This window comes from Miscanthus floridulus, chromosome 1, assembly GCF_019320115.1.
Source record: "Miscanthus floridulus cultivar M001 chromosome 1, ASM1932011v1, whole genome shotgun sequence".
NCBI classification, from domain to species: domain Eukaryota; kingdom Viridiplantae; phylum Streptophyta; class Magnoliopsida; order Poales; family Poaceae; genus Miscanthus; species Miscanthus floridulus.
This window is the reverse complement of record NC_089580.1, coordinates 137,246,347-137,265,880: the sequence shown is the minus strand read 5'-3', so window position 1 is coordinate 137,265,880 and position 19,534 is coordinate 137,246,347. Positions and strand designations below refer to the sequence as shown.

General features: G+C 45.7%; 2 protein-coding genes across 2 annotated transcripts; one reads left to right on the top strand and one right to left on the bottom strand.

Annotated features, from left to right (window-relative positions):
- The first annotated feature begins 13,138 nt into the window (after positions 1 to 13,138).
- LOC136494873 (elongation factor 1-delta 2-like) lies at positions 13,139 to 15,866 on the top strand. Its single transcript, XM_066491043.1, has 7 exons — positions 13,139 to 13,224; positions 13,327 to 13,443; positions 13,531 to 13,612; positions 13,807 to 13,924; positions 14,238 to 14,357; positions 14,479 to 14,640; positions 15,746 to 15,866. Coding segments are annotated over exons 1-7 (687 nt in total). The 3' UTR covers positions 15,748 to 15,866.
- Positions 15,867 to 16,889: 1,023 nt separating this feature from the next.
- LOC136494864 (small ribosomal subunit protein uS8my-like) lies at positions 16,890 to 19,033 on the bottom strand. The gene is made up of 3 exons (XM_066491039.1): positions 18,767 to 19,033; positions 17,999 to 18,159; positions 16,890 to 17,555 (listed from the first exon to the last, which is right to left on the bottom strand). Exons 1-3 carry the CDS (start codon positions 18,894 to 18,896, stop codon positions 17,508 to 17,510), a joined length of 339 nt encoding a protein of 112 aa, XP_066347136.1. The 5' UTR covers positions 18,897 to 19,033; the 3' UTR covers positions 16,890 to 17,507.
- Between the last annotated feature and the right edge of the window lie 501 nt (positions 19,034 to 19,534).

Below are 19,534 nucleotides of genomic sequence, written 5' to 3'. Positions count from 1 at the left end.
TATGGCGGAGACTTTTGCCCAGGGGGCTCGTTAGGCGGCCCAGTCTGGGCTTTTTATGAGTAAGTTTGTTTGGTGCACTTTTTGTGTTTACTGTCTTCGCCCTGTTTATTTGTTTATGTATTGTACCAAGTGCTAATACCGTGTACTTGTTGCTTTGTAGGTGATGTCATGGCTGGACTCCTCACCCCGGAGGAGCGAGCGACCGCTACCAGCATCAGGTTTGGTCCGAGGCAGCCGGGGCTGATGGCGCCGGGTCCGAGTGAGTATAGAGTGTGTTTATCTTACTCGTCTTTTGGCCTGTTGTTATTGCCTATTTCTGATCGGCCCTCTGACCTGAGTTGTTGTTGTTGTTTTTTTTTTGCTACGCAGGCTCCTCCGACACTTCTATCTCAGGTTGGGAAGAGTGCTATCTTGGGGTTCTTGAAGACGTCGGAGGTGGTCTCTGGCAGTTGGTGTATTTATTGTGAGAATTGCTTTTCTCACCTTATTGTTTTGTGTTTGTTTGTTCTTCTTTGAACAGATCGCTTCAAACAGCGTCTGAGGGACATAGATTTCTTCCAACTTCTCCATGTTCATCTAGAACACCAGAGCTTGGTGCGTCTTCGGCGGTTTGCCTTTTTTGGTGTATGTTCGCCTTTAGACTTGTTTTTGTTTATATTGCTGATCGCCTTGGTCTTCTTCTTTCTGATCATAGGGGTATCACACGGCTGTTGTTATGGAAGAGCACTGCACTCATGAGGTCTCCGACTGAGATACTGCGATTGAAGCGCTCAAGGCAGAGAACGAGCGTCTGGAAGGTGAAAAAGGGGGGTTTGTCCAACTCCCTTGCAGCTCTCCGCCTTTCTCTGGCGGAGAAGGAACAAGAAAAGGATGCTTTGAGGGCCGATCTCACCAAGGCTCGGGATGCAGAAGTTTTGTCCGCTGAGCAGGCCCGTAGGGCGAATGAGTTGGCCGAGGGTCTCCGGCGAGAGCTGGCCTCTGAGAAGGAATCCGTAGTTGCGGTGGGGGAGCAGCTGTCTTTGATGATGAGGCGTTTGGACTCGGTCAAGGGGGTCCTTGTTGCAACCGTTGGCCACTACCGGGCCATTGTCGCCGAGTTTGGAGGCGAAACCTCCGCTCCTCTAGAGGAAGACAGCGTGTACACCCTCGCCTCTTGGCTAAAGCGTCACCTTACGAAGCTCCCTGATCTGATCAATGGCTGCATGGACTATAGGGCGTTGGTGGGAGTAGCAAATTACGCCAAGCTTTTGGTGCGTGGCAGGTGTACACATACCGAAAGTATTCCGAAGGGAGCACTGCCGGGCTCGAAGGAGCTTGGTGAGACTTCTCTTGGTTTGCGAAAAACCTTGAGAAATTTCATTGGGTACTTTTGGGCTCCATTTGGGAGACCTGCTGCCCGAAAACTGGCGGAGGAAAAGAGGGCAAAGGTATTTCTAGTCTTTGTAGCCACTATTTTTGTCTCCTTGCTTTTTGTGAAGCTACGAAGGCTTTCGTTGCCTGTGCCCCTGACATTTTAGCCTGTGCTACAGGATGCACAGAAGAGTCTTGCGGGTAGGCCTCTGTCAGTTCCGCGCTCGGTGACCATGGGCAATGCCTCCGCCACCGCTGGCGCTCCGGTGGGCGCTACGATCGGCGGTGGTGATGGTCGGAGGCCACAGGCGCCGTGCCCACCCACAGTTGATGCGGGCTCCGTTCCAGGGACTTCTGCTATGGCCGATGCACCAGAGGTCTAGTATCTTTGTAGCACTTAGTTGTTTTGACTTGTATGTTGTAGTCTAGTTGGACTCTTGTAAATAAAGTTTCTTTTGTTCTAAATGGTTTTGTGGGAAATTTTAACCTTGCGCAGGTTCCGAATTGGGAGCCTGCGCAAGATGTTGCACCTTTGACTCTCTACATTGATGGTATTTATGTGAGCGGAGAGCTTTGGGAGTATTGGAGTTCGGCCTTTCCCCGCAGCGTTGCGTGCGACGTGTTTGAGTCAGTTAAGTTGGACTTAGACGACGAGCGCGCTGGTTTACTCGTGCGCTTGCTTGGCGCAGACCTCTGCCACAATAGTTTGGATTTTATTATAAGTTTGTGTCCTGTAAGAATGCTACTTGACGTTTTATGGAATACAAAACAGGTTCACTTTCTTGATTGTTTGTGCGGGGGCTTATGTCTGTTGTGCTAGTTTACATATCTCGTCTAGTCCCGAGCTTGCACACCGTAGCCCTTTGCTTGGGCGAACGTGCGTGATACAAAGGTGGTGGCTAGGACCTTCGCCCCATGTTCTCTCCTTCTCTGTGCTTGCTTGATGGTCGGGGTAGAAGTGTTGGCAGTTTTTTGGCCGGCAGAGGCATACTTGAAGTCCGCCTAGCGAGGCTTGCTGAATCGGTGTGTGATCCGATAGGAGGTTTGACACAGCTTGTGCAGACAGTGGAGACTTTTGGTATTTCTTTAGCTAGGTGTTTTAGCTATCTGGTGGTATGGGCCTCCGACGCTGCACACCCGTGGGACATGTTTCATTTGTGGAGATGGCAGGTTAGGTCTCCGACGTCAGGGGGATGTTATGAGATTTCGTGCGATATCCCCCTTCTTCCATAGGCCTGCGCTGTTCATCACAGTGCCATAGTTCCTATCTCTTTTCCCACTGTCTCCGACCGTCTACTGGTGCCTCCGACTTTATGAGTTTTCGTATAATATCTACGGCCGACTTAGATATCTAAGGAGACCCCTGCCTCCATGGCCATTGTTGTGGCTTGTGCTTGTGCTCTGCCTTCTTTGCCCCTTACGCCTTGTGCTGACTGAGGTTTTAAGGGCGTGGGGGGAACCCATTTTATAGCGGGGTGGTGGCTTTTGGTTGTTAAATTTTTTGGTACGTTGTTTGTTAGAACGTATCTTGGCTTTAATGGCCTATATCTTGCTTGAATTATTCGTGTCTTTTGAGATCTTTTGAAGTAAATAGGCCTAGTGCCTAAGTGATAGGGTTTTGTCAGACCTTTTCATTGTTTTGCTATTTTCGATGGCGGAGACCTTCTTCCTGGTTCTAGTGCCATAATGGTGTTGCCCCTGATGCTTGGGTTGGTTTTTTGTTAATGTCGGAGGCCTGTTTTGGCCGAGGTTGTTTTTGCCTTGATGCCTGAATCTGGTCAGGTCTTCATCAAGGGTTGGAGGCCTATTTGGCCAATGTTGTTTTTGCCTTGATGCCTGAATCTAGTCAGGTCTTTGTCAAGGTCGGAGGCCTATTTGGCCAAGGTTGTTTTTGCCTTGATGCCTGAATCTAGATAGGTCTTTGTCAAGGTCGAAGGCCTATTTGGCCAAGGTTGTTTTTGCCTTGATGCCTGAATCTGGTCAGATCTTTGTCAAGGTCGGAGGCCCGTTTGGCCATAGAGGTCGTTTCAAATTGCCAATGCCTATGGCCAGCGCTTTGAAAGGTCCTATGCTTATTTTTGTTCACCGAATATTGCGGCGCCAGAACTGGCTGCTTTCGGTTTTGGACTTTTCAAGCATTCTTTTGGGGAATTACCTCTTTATACTTGTAGAGGATTTTTACATTGAGCCTGCCTCATTAAAAACCCCACCTTCACTTGGAGTTCCCCTGTGAGGAAAAGAGTATAGGCTCTTTTACATTTTTTGGGTTGAAGAAAAAAACTGAAAGGTAAATGAACGGAGGGGCCTCCGCTTATTATTTATGGAGGTTGCCCTTTGGTACATTGCCTAGATGTAGTATCTGCGGAGGCTGTCAATATTCCAGGTGTGGGTTGTCGTGACACCTTCACTGTCGGTCAAGTGGAAAGAGCCAGGGTAGCCTGCTGCCGTTGCTGTGTATGGGCCTTCCCATTTTGGTTGCAGTTTGCCAATAAGTTGTGCGTTGGGTTTTCTTCTGAGTACGAGGTCTCCGTGTTTTATGTCTTTCCTTACCACCTAAGAGTCTCTCCACTTCTTGGTTTGGGACTGATATTTTGCAATGTTTTCGACTGCTTCCAGTCTTATGGCTTCTATTGTTTCTTTTGCATATTCTTCATCTTGCAACATTAGCTGTCTCGTTGTGCGAAGGCTTTCGTGCTTGATTTCTTCTGGCATCATGGCCTCTCTTCATAAAGTAGTTTGAATGGTGTGAATCCTATTATTCTTGAGATAGATGTATTGTGTGACCAAATTACTTTGGGTAATTCATCTACCCATTTTCCTTTGTGTAGGCCCAGCAATGTTTTTGATATTGCTAAAAACACTATTCTGTTTGCTCTTTCCACAGCACCATTGGACTTTGGGTGGTATATTGAGGCGAAGGCTAGTTTTGTCCTAATACTTTTGTAGAATTCTTTGAAGTTCTCTAAATCGAATTGTTTTCCATTATCTACTGTCAGAATCCTCAGTACACCGAATCTACAAATGATGTTTTGCTAGAAGAATTTTCTGACGGTTTTTAGGTTATCTTCGCTAGCGGCTTTGCTTCTATCCATCTTGTAAAATATTCTACTACCACTACTGTGAATCTGTTTCCTCCTTGGGATGGTGGTAATGGGCCGACCAGGTCCATACCCCATCTTTGTAGCGGCCATGTCGAAGGTATAAGCTGGGTCTCCGACGATGGTTTTGACTGCCCGAGAGAGAATGTTTGGCATGCTTTGCATGTTCTGACTGTCTACTCTGCGTCTTGTATGTGTGTTGGCCAATAAAAGCCTTGCCTTATTGCCTTTGCTGATAATGCTCTATAGCCAATGTGCGACCTGCAAATTCCTGAGTGTATTTCTTGAAGCAACTCTATGCCTTCGCTCTGCGATATGCATTTGAGGAGAGGCTGGACTACTCCTTTCTTGTACAGTACACCATCTATGATTGTGTAATTTCTTGCCCTAGCCTATATTCTTGCTGCTTTTGCTTCATCTTCTTTGGTGGTTTTGCCTTCTAAGAATTCTGTTATCGCCTTTCTCCAATCTTCATTTTGAAGGTGTAGTATGGGCTTAGGTGTCTTAGATGTCTCCGTAGTTGCCGAAGACTTTAGGATCTGGTAAAAAGTGTTTGGTGGCAGTGGCAGGTTGTTTGCCGCAGCTTTAGCTAGTTCATCTGCCTCTGCATTTTCTAATCTTGGGATGTGCTTCAGGGTGAAGCCCTCGAATCTCCGCTCTAAATTTCTGACAACGGATATGTATTTGATGAGTTCTGACTCTCTTGCTGTGTATTCTTTCTCTACTTGGCCAGTAACCCTTGAGAATCTATTTTGACTATCAATGTTTTTGCCCCTAGGGCCTTTGCTTTACTGAGCGCTAGGATCAGGCCTTCATATTCTGCTATGTTGTTTGTTGATTTGAACTCTAGCCTTGCTGCGTATTTCAGTCTGACGTCAGAGGGTGCCGTTAGGATGGCGTAGGCTCCTGCTCTGGCTTGGCCCTAGGCTCCATCCGTGAATGCTATCTAGCCTTGAGTGGTTGGTTGTACCTTGGGCTCTGTCGGAGGTGTCCAATTTGCTACAAAATCGGCTAGTGCTTGTGATTTGATTGCTGTTCTGGGGACATACGAGATACCAAACTATGATAGCTCTGTAGCCTATTTGCCTATTCTGCCAGAGGCTTCTTTGTTTCTGAGTAAGTCTTGTAGTGGCAGCGATGTTGGAACTGAGATTTCGTGGGCTTGGAAATAATGCTTTAGTTTTCTTGATGCCATTAGTACTGCGTAGGCAACTTTTTCTACCTCAGTGTAGTTTAGCTTGGCTCCGGACAATGCTTTTGAGATAAAATAAACTAGCTTTTGAGTTTTGCCTGATTCTTTTTCTAGCTCGTGGACTAAGACTGCGCTGACTGCATGGTCGGAGGCCGCCACATATAGCAATAGGTGGCTGTCTGATTCTGGGACAGAGACCACTAGTGAGTTTGCCAGATACTCTTTCAAGTTATGAAATGCCTCCGACTGCTTGGACCCCCACTCAAAGTTGTCTCCGTCCCTCAGTGCTTGGAAGAAGGGGAGGCTGCGTTCTGCTGATTTTGAGATAAATCTGTTGAGCGCTGCTATTCTTCCCATCAGCTTTTGCACTTCTTTCTTGTTTTTGGGTTCTGCCATTGTCATTATTGCTCTGGTTTTGTCTAGGTTCGCTTTGATGCCTTCGCTGCTTATGATGTATCCGAGCATCTTTCCTTTTGTGACTCCAAATATACATTTTTCTAGGTTGAGGCAGAGGCCAGCTGTCCTAAGGTTGGCGAAGGTCTCCTGTAAGTCGGAGACATGATCATCCTTGCTCTTGCTCATGACCACTATGTCATCAACGTAGGCTATGATATTTCTATCTAGTTGTGAGTCCAAAACTTCCTTTGTCATTCTAGCAAAGGTTACTCCGGCATTTTTGAGGCCCTCTGGCATTCTGGTGTAGCAATATGTCCCGAATAGAGTGGTGAAACTTGTCTTGTCTTCATCTTCTTTTTTCATCCAGATTTAGTGATACCTAGAGAAACAGTCGAGGAGAGAGAACCTCTGGCATCTGGCTGCATTGTCGACGGAGGCATCTATTCTTGGCAATGGGAAAGGGTCTTTTTTGCAAGCTTTATTCAGATCTATGAAATCTATGCACATTCTCATTTTGCCATTGTTCTTTGGCACTAGTACTACGTTTGCAAGCCATTCTAAATACTTGACTTCTCTGATGGCTTTTGCATCTAGCAACCTTTGCACCTCCACCTTTGCTGCCAGGATTCTGTCCTCCGACGTTTTTCTCTATTTCTGCTTTCTTGGCCTCATGTTTTCATTGATATCCAGTTCATGCTGTATAATGTCTCTACTGACTCCCTGTAGGTTGGAGGCTGACCAGGCGAAGATGTCTTTGTTTTTTTTACTAGAGTTTCCATGAGCTCTTCCTTCTCTACTTTGCTCAACTCTGAGCTGATTGTTACTTTTCTGTCTGGTAACTCCTTTTCTAGAGGAGTCACCTTTGTCTCTTCTTGACCTTCCATATCTGTTTTTCCTCTGGGCATATCCGGAGGCTCTAGTTCTTTGTGTGCTGACTCGACTGCGTTGATGTTTCTTTGGGCTCTGTAGATTGCTTTTTCTATGTTTCTTGCTTCTTTCTGGCTGCCTCGGACTGTGATAATACCATGGAGTGCTAGTATTTTCATGCACAGGTAGGCCATATGCAGGGCTGCGTTGAATTTGGTTGTGAACCCTCTGCCCAAGATGGCATTGTATGGGTAATACAGATCGATGACGTCGAAGGTTATGTACTCGGTTCTAGTATTTGCTTGGGTTCCAAACGACACTGGGAGTGAGATTTTTCCTAATGCTTGTATCTGCTTGCCTCCAAATCCTATCAAAGGGGATTCGGAGGGCTGTAGTTGATTTCTGTTGAGCTTCATTTGGTTGAAGGTATTTACAAAGATGATATCTGCTGAACTGCCAGTGTCAATCAGTACTCTGCTTATCTCCCATGCTGCTATGTTGGTCTTGATTACCATTGCGTTTGTGTGAGGGTAGCTCTCTAGCTGGAGATCTTCTTCTATGAAGGTGATTGGGACTCTGGACCAATCTGTGTATTTCGCTGGGCCTTGGACTGCTACGTTGTTTACCAGGTAGAGGTGATCCTTTTTCTGTTTTTCGTTTGAAACTCCATTGATGATCCTCCAGCGATTGGTAGTATCATGCCTATTGTTGGTAGCGCTCCATGGGGGTTGACTTGGTTTTCTAGGTTTGGCTCATTTTTTGGTGCTGGTGGTTGGTTGTGAGGTGGCGGTGGAGGCAGTTGCTGCATGTGGTGCTGTTGCGGCGGAGGCTCAAACCTGATTTGGTTTTGTGCCGGTGGGTTTGTTTCGAGGTAGGTTATATGGGGAGGTTTTGGGTTTATGTAGGTTAGGCTTGCCTCCGACCTGTAGTTACCCGCCGGAGGCTACTGCGAAGGCGTTGACCGCCATGCTGGTAGAAAGTTTGGGTAATACGTAGAGGCCAATGTGGAGGGATGTATTTGGGTTGTGTTTAGCGCTGGGTACATTGGGCAGTACTGCTGGTGGCCAGTTGTGTAGGTGGTGTTGACCTCTCTTGCGCTCTGCTGTGTCGGAGGTTGGGCAGTCTACTTGTTCTTCATCCTTTCCTGTGTCTCTTTTGTCTTCGGACAATCTTTGGTGTTGTGCCCTGCGTTTTTGCCGTGAAAAACGCAATATGGCCTGCGTTGTTTCTGGCTGTGGTTTTTGTTCTAGTTTTTGCCTTGGTAACCTTGCCGACCTTGGTTCCTGGTCTGGGTCTCCAGCCGTGCTGGCTCTTCCAGTTGCCCTTGCTCGGGGTGAGGTTGACCCTCGATGCTGAGCACTTGCCCCTAGCCTGGTTTTTGATTTGATGCATTCTGGTTATTATAGGTTTTCTGGGAGTTTTTGCTGCTGTTTTGCTATCTGTTTTGACCCTACTCCTCTAGCCTTTTCCGAAGGTCATTGTCTGATCTGCAGTATTTCTCGAACTCGTCATACAACTGCTGTATGGAAGTTGGTTTCTTTCTTGCTAGGTGTGCTGCGAATGGCCCAATTCGGAGGCCTTTGATCGCTGCTTTGATGGCGATCTCGTCTGGGACGTCTGGTGCCTTCGCGTTTAGTTACACGAATTTCTGGAAGTAGTCGTGTAGTGTCTCTCCCTGCATTTGCTTGCACTAGAACAGATCTGTGGAAGTCAGCGACTATGCTGTTAGCCCCTTGAAATTTGTCAATATCTTGTCCCGGAAGTTTTCCCAAGAATAGACTGTGCTTGGTTTGAGCATAGAATACTAAGTCAATGCGTCGCCTTCGGCTGCAATGACAAATGACTTTGCCAAGACAGCGTCGTCTCCACCGGCGGAGGCTACTGCTGCCTCATAACTCATAATAAACTGATGGGGTCTGTCTTGCCGTTGAACTTTGGTAGTGTGATTGGCTTGTACGCCGTTGGCCATGGCGACTGTTGTATGCCTTTAGAGAGTGGGGACTTGGGATCGATAGGCCTCCACATCGCCTGAGATGGCATCATGGTCGGGCTGATCACTGGCGGAGATGTTGCTGCGGAGGCTGGGATTGCGGAGATTGACGCTGGTACTGCATGCTGCATACTTAGCATCTCAGCATGTAGGACTGCCAATTGCTGCCTTATTTCTGCTGCTTGTGCTGACGCTTGAGTAGCTTGCTGATTAGCTGTGAATGCTGCTGTCATTCTATCCCTCTCTTGTTGCGCTCTTTGCAACTGTGCTTGCAGCTGTTGCAGTTCTTGCTCGAGTGTTGTGCCTGAATTTGGTTGGACCTCCGGATCTTGAATCTCTGGATCTTGGGGTTCTGGTGGTTGACCCTGGGCATCTACTCTGGTGTCATCCTCTGCTGGCGAGGTTGCGTAGGTGCTACGAGTGGTGCGCCTAGGCCTTCCTCTCTGACCCGTGGTCGTTGCTGCTCTAGTGGTGGTTTTTCTTTTCCCTGCCATCGTTGGTTTGCCTTGGCCAAACCACAGTGGGTGCCAATGTTGAGACTAGCAGTCTCAGACAGTATGGAGGAGATAGAGGCCTCCGCCCGCCAAGCGTTGCCCTCAGGCGGAGGCTCGGGGAATAGGCACGACAGGTGGGCGTGTAGGGAAATGGCACGCAAAACTAAGGTTTCATTAATTCATCCTCCCACCTCCCGTACTGTTACAAGTGTTCCCTATTTATAGGACTCAACTACCTCTTGATAGAATTTATTGCAATGCCCCTCAACTGCTACAGTACATTCCTGAAATATTCCGCCACCAGTCTCTCATTTGCGGGGCAATCTTGCCACACTGTCTTCAAGTAATGGGCCTCCATAAGCGGCCGGCCCACCGTGCCTCGGTCTTCGGCCCAGAGGCCTGGGTTCCCGACGCTGGCCTCCGTCCTCAGGGGCGCGCAGCTGCCTACACGAGTCTTCGCCGGTCCGGTCGGAGACCTCATCCGTAAGTCTCCGCCCGGCCGTGCGGGGGCCATGCTGGCACGCTCGCGCGAACCATGGGCGCCTGCGCTTAGGTACCTGCACACACTTAGGCAAGGTTATTTGTTTGATTAGTTCGGGGGTAGGGCGGCCTCCGCCTTTAGTGCCGGAGACGCTCGTCAGCCGAAGCGGGGCGGCGTCCGCCTGAGCGGCCGGAGATGCCCATGCTCGGCTCGGGCGGAATCCGCGACAAGCTCGCTGAGCCTCGTGCAGCGCCCTACAAGCATAGCCAGGAAAGTTCCTTTAGTCAGTGCTAGATCTCCGCCCTAAGACGGTCGAAGACGCCTTGGTGACACCTCGCCGTCGGAGGCCTTCGGCACCCGCCGAGGCCGTGTTACCACAGTTAATGACCCCTAAATTGTTTTCTTCTACCTCAAATTTGAGTCACTTCCTTATCTAGCGTATCTCAAGAAAGATGAGGTTGAGAATTGGGGTAAATGTTTTTGAAGAATATTTTTGTTTCTGGTAACCCTATGTAGGAAAATAAAATTATTTAGTTTTTCTATCAATCATAAAAGATTTTAGGTGGATTCTTGGAGATGCACTGGGGACGAGATCAGTTTGTCATTATCATTTTACTAGAACACATGCCCGTGCGTTGCAACGGGTTTTCATATGTTCTAGAATTAGAGTCTCTATCGACGCACTGCATGTCACAGGGTAGCCTACATGCGGTAACTCCACACGATAGCCCGTGGGTGGCGTCGTTGAATTCCATTTCTGTCCCTCTCTATTCTTTCTTGGATCGTTGTTTTCACCTGGCACTATTTTTTTTGTTCTTATGTGTGAAAGGATAGATTGTCTATTATTGGAGATATGCAGCGCTGTTTTGCTTGGGTGATAATAGGTGTTTCGGTTTAATTTCCCCATGATGGACGTGATAAAACAAAATGTTTAACCGATGTTTAAGCTTTCTTTCTTTATATTCTGGTCCTAATATACCGATGTATCCGTGATAGATCCAGACTCTGGATTCTTGTTGTTTAGACGTGATATGTGTTGTTTGGAAATTTATTCATCCAACGTTGTGTATGTGCCTCAGATTTTTACTACACGTATGCTATTTTTTTTCTCCGTGATTTGGAATTGGTTTTGGTTTTGGTTTTGGTTCTGGTTCTGGTTCTGGACACAAACTCGGAGGTTGGGACACGGACATGTGCATTCGGTTGGGGCTGTATTGGGCAACAAATGAAGGTTTTAGAGGAGAGAAATTTTACTTTTTGCCTCATACACGGTCGTCGACCGGTACAGTGTCATCCACACGCTGCCGCCCTCGCAGAAAAACACGTATCGCCCCGCGCGATCACGACGCCGTGCAGGGACCGGTCCCACGTGAAGCCGTTCCACCTGTTCGTTTCGGCTGAAACGAGCGTGGATTATAAGCCAGGAGTACTGTTGACTGGTTTGATGTGAGAAAAAAAAATACTGTTACAGCTTATAATCCACGATCGTATAAGCCGAAACGATGTCGGTGGGCGGCGCCCCTGCAGGTACGGTGCCTCGGGCTCACACAACGACGATGGCTCCTTGTACCAGAGTTGGAAGGGCAGGTTCGGGAGCGGCGCAGGCTCGCTGGTGAATGGGTCGACGAGACGGGACGGGTGCCTGAAAGACGACATGGTCCATGGCGAGCACCTCCGACTTACGGGATGGCACGACGTGGCGTCCTGTGACCGGGCGCAGCCAGACGTCGTCACGAATGCGGTCCTTGGCGAGGGAGAAGGCCATGTACCCGTGATGCGATGGGAACACGACGCACGGGAGATTCGACTTCTTGTCCTCCGCCGTTGGATCCTCCAGCATCTCGTCAGCGGTGGCGCGGCGATACGTGAGCTCGACGACGCGTATGATGATGATGATGATATAATGATTCGTCGTTTCTATGGTGGGAGAGCTGGAGGGCAGAGCTGAAACCAACATGGACAGCAAACCCACGAGCCCCTGATGCAGGCTCATCGTCGTGGTGCGGTGGCGGCATTATCACCGACGACGAGAATCCGCAGTTGAATCTGCTCAGCTTATCTGACAATCTTGTCAGCATGCTTGGTGTCGTCGTCGCGTGCATATTGGCAGCCCAACTCGTGCGTGCCCATGATCACGTTGTATTCTTCTTCACGTGAGGGTCTGAGAGAGGTGAAAAAAAAAGATGGACAAAAAAAAAGGCTAAAATTTTGCCTCTTTATTATAGAAAAAATTATAGATTATAGATATGAACTACCAAACGTGCCCGTGCGTTGAACATAAGCCAATATGTATATGAATCGGACTCTATGTCATCACTACATACGAGATGTTCTAACTTGTGTGAGCGTGGCTCATGAATCTAGGTTATATACGAGATACGGAGGGTGAGACCCAATACGTATTGAAATCGGATCCTCTCTATCTATCATCGCTAGACACAAGTTGTTCTTACTCATATGAGTATAGATCATGAGTCAAGATCAAGTAAAAAAAGAAACAGAAGAAACTCTCCACTGTCCATGTAGTTAGGAGAAGGTGGACGAAAATAAATAGAATGAAATTTTAGCTCTTTAATATTAGGTATAAATATAGACGAAGATAGAAAACGAGTGTGTGTAAGCCTAAGTGACTGAACAAACTCATGAATGGGCCGAGATGTCAAGGCGCATCCTTCAGCCTAACTGCCTAAGGACGGCCGTTAACGAGAAGTTCTATTTCACAACCCTAACTAACACAGAGCTTCAGTTCAGCCGCAGCCTTGTCTGATTCGCTCGGTCTTCGTCATTACCTCCCCTCGACCCCGCCTCCTGTCTCCAGTGCAGCCTCCTATCCGATCGACCGACGTCCTTCGCTGCTTGATGGCAAGCCATGCAACATCTCTCGTAACACTCGTCTCAACGCGGCATGTTATTCTTTACTTGTACGGCTTAGTTAGAAGATGATCTCACCTTACCGAATTTCGCTTTCAGGTGCTGGTCCTTGAATTTCTCATGCGTCGCAGTAGTGGGCAAGAAATTTGGACCACTTTCCGGTTTCTTTTAGTAGTTACTGATTCTTTTGAAGTTCCTACATATATGATTACACGATACAACATATTTTAATTACACGATACAACTTATTTTCAAAACAGCCTGTTTGCTTGTTTTTTACTATGATGGTCGACCTAGTTGATCTTGTGGTGTTGCAAATGACTTGGTCACTTATTCTTAGGTATTTTTCTTCTCCATTCCTACAGAAGTACAGAACACGTGGTACATTATAGATGCAAGATGACAGTAGCTCTGTCAAATGTCAACTCCGAGGCCGTCCTCCAAAAGCTTAATGACTACGTTCTCACCCGCAGTTACATGACTGGGTATGTGATTTATAATGCGTGCTGATCAGTCATTGTTGGATTTGTCATATTTGCCTCAATTGGGCTTTGGGCTTGCATTCTATTATATCTCACGTGCTTTAGGTACCAAGCTTCAAAGGATGACATGGCTGTCTTCACTGCACTTACATCTGCTCCTCCATCAAGCTATGTCAATGTTACAAGGTGGTATGATCATATCAGCGCTCTCCTAAGGTCCAGGTGTGTACTTGAGCTACCGTTGATATCCAGACCCACAGTTTCATTTCTTCTGTCCTGTGCTTAAGGGTTCACTTATTTGATACGCAGTGGAATCACGGCAGAGGGTGAGGGTGTCAAGGTTGAGGCAACTTGTTCTGTGTCTTCAGCTCCCAGAGTTGCTGAACAAAAGGTTACAAAACGGCTATGTATCTATTGTTTTGGTGGTCAAAATAATTGTTTGTTTTCAGGCTCTATACTGAATTGACAGACAATTTTGTGATACGGACAATGAGCAATTTGATATGGTTACTATGTAACAATTTATCACATATATGAAAAATTGTTATTTCCATCTCCCCTATCTGAAGCAGGCTGTAATTTCAGGCACCGGCGGTTGATGAAGATGGTGATGTTGACCTATTTGGTGAGGAGACCAAAGAAGAGCATGCAGCAGCGGAAGCACGCGCAGCAGCTGTTAAGGCTTCTGGCAAGAAGAAAGAGTGTATGTCTGTCCTTATCTGGTTCCCCGCCCAGTATGACTTATTTAAAAAGTTACATTGAAAAGAACTAGAATAAGGAAGGTATTGGCCTGTGGCATTGTGATCCCTAATTATAATTAGTATCTCTAAAACTTCATGCAGTGAGATGCAAAATCAGCAAACTTTTTAGCCAAATTTGCACCCTCATATCATTTAATGAATGTTTTTATTGCATTCAGTTGCATATATGCTCATTTAGCCATTAAGGAAATCGTTGAAGTTAGGTTATATGATCTGAGAAATTCTATTGCTAACTGTGACCTTTTCTTATTTTAGCTGGGAAGTCGTCAGTTCTTCTGGATGTGAAGCCATGGGATGATGAAACTGACATGCAAAAGCTAGAGGAAGCTGTTACTGTTAGGAGTGTGAAGATGGAAGGACTGCTCTGGGGTGCATGTATGCCACTCTTTTCTTCCATGATATTCTACTTTTCAAAGAAGTGCTAAGTGCTAACAAAACTTCTCATGTCTTCTTAAATTTGTTTTTTTTTCTAAACTTGAGATCCCATCCTTTGTAGCAAAACTTGTTCCAGTTGGATATGGCATCAAGAAGATGCAAATTATGATGACCATTGTGGATGACCTTGTTTCTGTCGACAGTCTGATAGAGGATCATCTCTGCACTGAACCTGCCAATGAGTACATCCAGAGCTGTGACATTGTGGCCTTCAACAAAATCTGTAAGTTGTCTTGGACATTGTTTGTATCTAGAATGAGGCACCCTGTTTCATTACTTATTTTAGCCTTTTATGACAGTCATTATTATTATTCAGATACAGACCAGTAGTTTACTATGAATTGTGTTGTTTCCTGACAATTTATATGGCTGCGAACTGAATAAACTCACACAACCAGTAGTTTAGGAGCATATTTGTCCTAGCTTTAGATTCAGTTTGGGCTTGTTTGTGTGTTTTCTCAAATTTGAACTCTTCTCCACTTAACCAAGAAGATATTTGTTAGAGGCTTCTTTGTACGTTAGCTTCTGTTTCCAAGGTCCAGGAGCCCCATGTCTTTGGCTTGAATCTTTCTTTTCGCTGTTCTGGTTTGAATGGGCCTTAAACATTCAGTGACAGTTCCACATAACCTCCCACATGTATTTCTAAGCTTTAAGAAGTCCATAAGTTGAAGCTGATTCAAGTAGCATTAATGCCCATTGGTATATGAGTTCTGGGACTTGTGATCTGAAACCACATGCTCCCCTTTTCTTTCTGGTGGATTACTAGTTTGGCCAAAGTGGCCAGTAGACATGCTGATAGCCAACCTTTGGAGAAAGCTGATTGGTACTACTGTTAAGATCTTACAGTTGTACCGGGGCCTCAGTCATCATTTTGTTTTGCATTTTGTTTCTTGAAGTACTTCGCTAGGCTGTATGCACATCATGAACGTTTTCCCTTGGAATAAATAATGTACTCCAATGGACTGTTCTTAATGCATTTGTGTGTTCTAGACTCTAGTGGATTGTGTATTTGTGTTTGTCTTCTCCAGTTGACTCATCAATCTTTCCAATCCTCAGTGGTAAAAACAGTTCCTAGCAGTAGGCACGGTAGTTGTGTGCTGCTTGGTTCTGGAGCTACCCATAGCCAATCTCTTTTTCTTTTTTTAACCTGACCAATCTCTTTTTCTGTTCTGTATGCTGCCTTAGTTTCTTTGTTACTGATCTCATATAATACAATAGCATCTGCTTGCTCTACTTTTATGAATTTACGACAAGAACCACCACTGATATTCTATCTGAATCTAGCTTTGGACTTCAGCAGGAATACTAATGAGCTGATTTTGTTGCAGAAAACTGGATCATGAAGGAACCAAAGTTGAGTGGAGTACCTTGTTCTGCACTGCTCATGATACCAGCAATTATATGTGTTTTGCCTTTGGACTGGTTTCTGTAAAATGACTTCATTTGTTGCCTGAAAGATGATTTGTTTGGATTTTTTGTGGAACATTGCTGGAGTTATGTATGTTTTTGGAAGCCTTCAGAGCCGATGTTAACTTGGGAGCTTAGTTTAGAAATCTTTATTGCATTTTTTGGGTGATAATTTGGCACTAGGTCTATAAGAAATGTACAACCCATGTATAATTTGTTTTTTTTTTATAGTTATTACAATGGTTGCTAGGTCGTCTGTAGGCAGCATACCTGTGAGCAGCATGTCCTCCACGTCTGCACTGCTGCTTGCTGCCCATTGGTTTCACTTTTTTTTAAAAAAAAAATTTGCTCAACAGCACAAAAGGTTTGTAATAAGCAGTTACAGACATTAGAGTTTTACACACAGGGTTTTTAAACAAACTTATCCTGATAAATCTTGACAATCATGAGAAACAGTCCTATTTCTCAGACAAGGAGCAAGTATACGGGTATATTTGGCAAACTTCCTTTAGCTCATAGGAGTCTTTTCTCTCTATCGTGAAATGAACTGGAGCCCGATCGGTACATTAGCATGAAGCTAGAGCCAGAGGAGCCTGACCAGAGAACGTAATGACTGAGTTAATGGTACAATGTGGTCTAACGAGTTACTTTTGAGTTTCCATTGACTAGAATGTAGGTTATTATATAATTTCTACAAATCTAGGCGCTTATTGCCTGGTTTCTTCAAGCAGCACGTCTGTCCCTTTCTCAACTCTAGATAGAAATGTTAGCCAAAAAGGACACCAGTATTCAACCTGGGTAATTTTTGAAGGTGCAACTTCAGTTCCTCCGGAGGTGAAAAAAGTCCCCCAAGTTACATGCGGACAATTTATTTTATTATTAAGATCAATCCACAGCATATCATATATCTGGTAAGTGGTGACCACACAAATTCATGGAAACATCTTTGGTACTGAATAGCACCACAACTGTGGCATATTCCCAGGGGCAAACATCTCCAGCATGCAGTGCACAGCATCACACCAAGAATGGCAAGTTCATATCCAGACAACACATTCACATGGCATCCCAGCCAATACATTGAACACATTTACAGCTACTCCACAAAACCAGCGACATTGGTTTCTTTCAGACATCCAGTCACATTCGCCATTCATCAAACAGATCAATCAACATTATTTTTCTAAACAAAAAGGGGCTACAAGCAGTGCTGCAAATAAGATCTGAAACACAGCTCAGGCACTGACCAAACTACCAATGTGTGCTCAACCCTCCCTACAGGAAAGGTCTCAGAAAAGTTATCATCACAACTTGACAAGGACTGAGCCATGCTTTCGTAGCAGGATCATAGAATTTCAATTTAGCAACACCCTTCTATCTCTGAATATGTGATGCAGAACAGATTTACTAGAAATCAGTTCAAAAGAAACTTACAGTGTTTCTGTTTAACAATTTTCCTAGTGCTGTGAGCCGTACTTTTGACATGTTATTTCATTTCTTGCATGACCATGAACGAAAGCAAAACAGCTCCCAAATGCAAACAGAATGGGTTCAGTAATAACAACAGTGTAATACCAGATGGGCACAACCCGTTGCCTCATTCAGGACTAGAGAACGGTGCTCCTTTTCAATCAATGGAAATAACCAAGGACCTGCCCACCCACATTCTGCCTGATTGCTTCCTCATGATCCAAAACACCAGTTCGGAGTAGTAATCACAACATAGCCCCACTGCAGAGAAAATCAGACCACATAAACAGGATATGTGTTAGTGATACCATGCTGACTACATGTCAAATGTATGCTCCAGATCTAAAGCTAAACTGAATGGACATAAAGGTCCAAGGGATAAGTATAGGTTTATATACACACCTACCCAACTGTACAGCACATTGTATGGGAACAGGTGAGGAAAATCTGAATGGAGTATGCTCTAGTTCTTAAACTAAACTGTGAGGATATAATCATCCCAAGGGACACGACAGGACTATATGCAAACCAAGCATACTGGATAGCATATTGCATGAAGAATCAAAAACAGCATGTACAATAGGCAGCCATATCAGTTAGTTGTCTGACCCTGACATTATCAGATTATGTGCTTTTGCCCAACTTCCAAGTCAAAACTGAAACTGAGATTGTAGTACTTTTTCGAGGAAGCCAATAAAATATACCTGCCGCGTTGGGAGCATCCGAACTCTGTATTGTTCTATTTCCTTAGCTCTGAGGTCTTGCCTGTACGTAAGAGCTTTGCAATCTTTAATACGTCCATGAAGCTCCACATTAATTTTTCCAACTCTATGCGGATCAGTGACCTTGAAGTTTTTGATATACCCTGCAAAGCATCAACAGAATTCATAAGCACATTTGTTTAGACCAACAAACTGTACAGCTAAAAGAATACTGTCTAGATGCAAAATTTTAGAAAATCAACTTGCAGGAAGCATGCATAAGCCATTAAAAGTGGGGGGAAAGCATCCAGCTACTCGATGTCAATTTGTGCTCATTAAGCTGAAGCTCTGTTGACAAATGAAGTAAGGCAAAACGCTAATTCGAATGTCAGGAATGCTTGGTGGAAAATAGACTTGTTAACATCTGGTGAATGTGCGCTGTTGCCTTGACCTGCGTAAAGCTGTTTGCCAACCCACGCACTGGAGCACACAGTACTGAAGAAGCAAACTTCGATGTCAACATGAGGGGATCAATTCCTTTTTGCCTTAAACCACCTAGCAGCACGTCACTCGCAAGTCACCATTACATGTGCTCCTCCTAGAAATGGATTGATTACTTTGTTATTAACGACTTAGAAGCGGCATCAAAGCCTGGTGTGCTTCTTGGGTAAATCGGACGACGAGATGAGATTGGAAAAGGGAGATGCGGCAGCATGCTAGCTGGTAAGGAAGGAGGTTGTGGCTGCTAGCTAGTAAGAGGCGGAATACTACCTCGGTGCTTCATGATGTTGAGGAAGGAGACCATGACGCCGGAGATGGGCTGGAGAAGCGCCGTCGCATTCCCCCGCCGGTCTGCGTTGACCATCGTGCGCAGAGCGTCGTTGAGGATCCGCCGCCCCATCGCGAGTGCCGAGGTTGGATCTCCACTCCCTGACCGCTGCGCCGGCGCCGCCGCCCTTTGCGCTTCCTCTCCCCTAGCAGTAGCACTACCCGCCGCCGCCGGCGCTCGCGATGGATTAGGAAGAGGCGACGAACTGAGGGCACACTGCGCGCATGCACTCCTAAACATGGGCCGAGCGCTCTAGGCAGGCCAAGCCCATGCGCCATGTTTGGGCCGGAGCAGCCGTGAAGCGCCCAAATGGATCTTCTTGTTCACGGTCCGTGTGTCCTCGTTGCTGTAAAAGAGAATTCGCCATTAATAATTAAAAAAAGTTGTGCTTTTTTATTTGACACTACAAAATTAAAATTTTCTTATCTTCTACAAACGAGTTTAACTTTCATACTCTGCCTTCCCTTACCATTCTCAGCCTTTTTAAAATGGTGTTGTTCAAGTCATGTTTGATCCCTTCGTCAAACTATAGTCCTATTAGCTAAATGGAACTAGCTGATTCAAGCAACATTAAAGCCGTTGGTATATGAGTTCTGGGACTTGAGAGCTGAAACCTGATACCCCCTTCTTTTTGGTGGATAACTAGTTTGGCCAAATTGGCCTATAGACATGCTGATCGCCAGCCTTTGGAGAAAGCTGATTGGTATTAC

Excerpts from the sequence above, each read along its gene's own strand:
- LOC136494864 (XM_066491039.1), bottom strand. The coding sequence starts at position 18,896 with ATGGGGCGGCGGATCCTCAACGACGCTCTGCGCACGATGGTCAACGCA. Across the intron at positions 18,160-18,766 it reads CAACATCATGAAGCACCGAG|GGTATATCAAAAACTTCAAG; the intron begins GTAGTATTCCGC and ends GATGCTTTGCAG. Across the intron at positions 17,556-17,998 it reads GGATGCTCCCAACGCGGCAG|TGGGGCTATGTTGTGATTAC; the intron begins GTATATTTTATT and ends TTTTCTCTGCAG.
- LOC136494873 (XM_066491043.1), top strand. The coding sequence starts at position 13,139 with ATGACAGTAGCTCTGTCAAATGTCAACTCCGAGGCCGTCCTCCAAAAG. Across the intron at positions 13,925-14,237 it reads TTCTGGCAAGAAGAAAGAGT|CTGGGAAGTCGTCAGTTCTT; the intron begins GTATGTCTGTCC and ends TTCTTATTTTAG. Across the intron at positions 14,358-14,478 it reads AGGACTGCTCTGGGGTGCAT|CAAAACTTGTTCCAGTTGGA; the intron begins GTATGCCACTCT and ends CATCCTTTGTAG.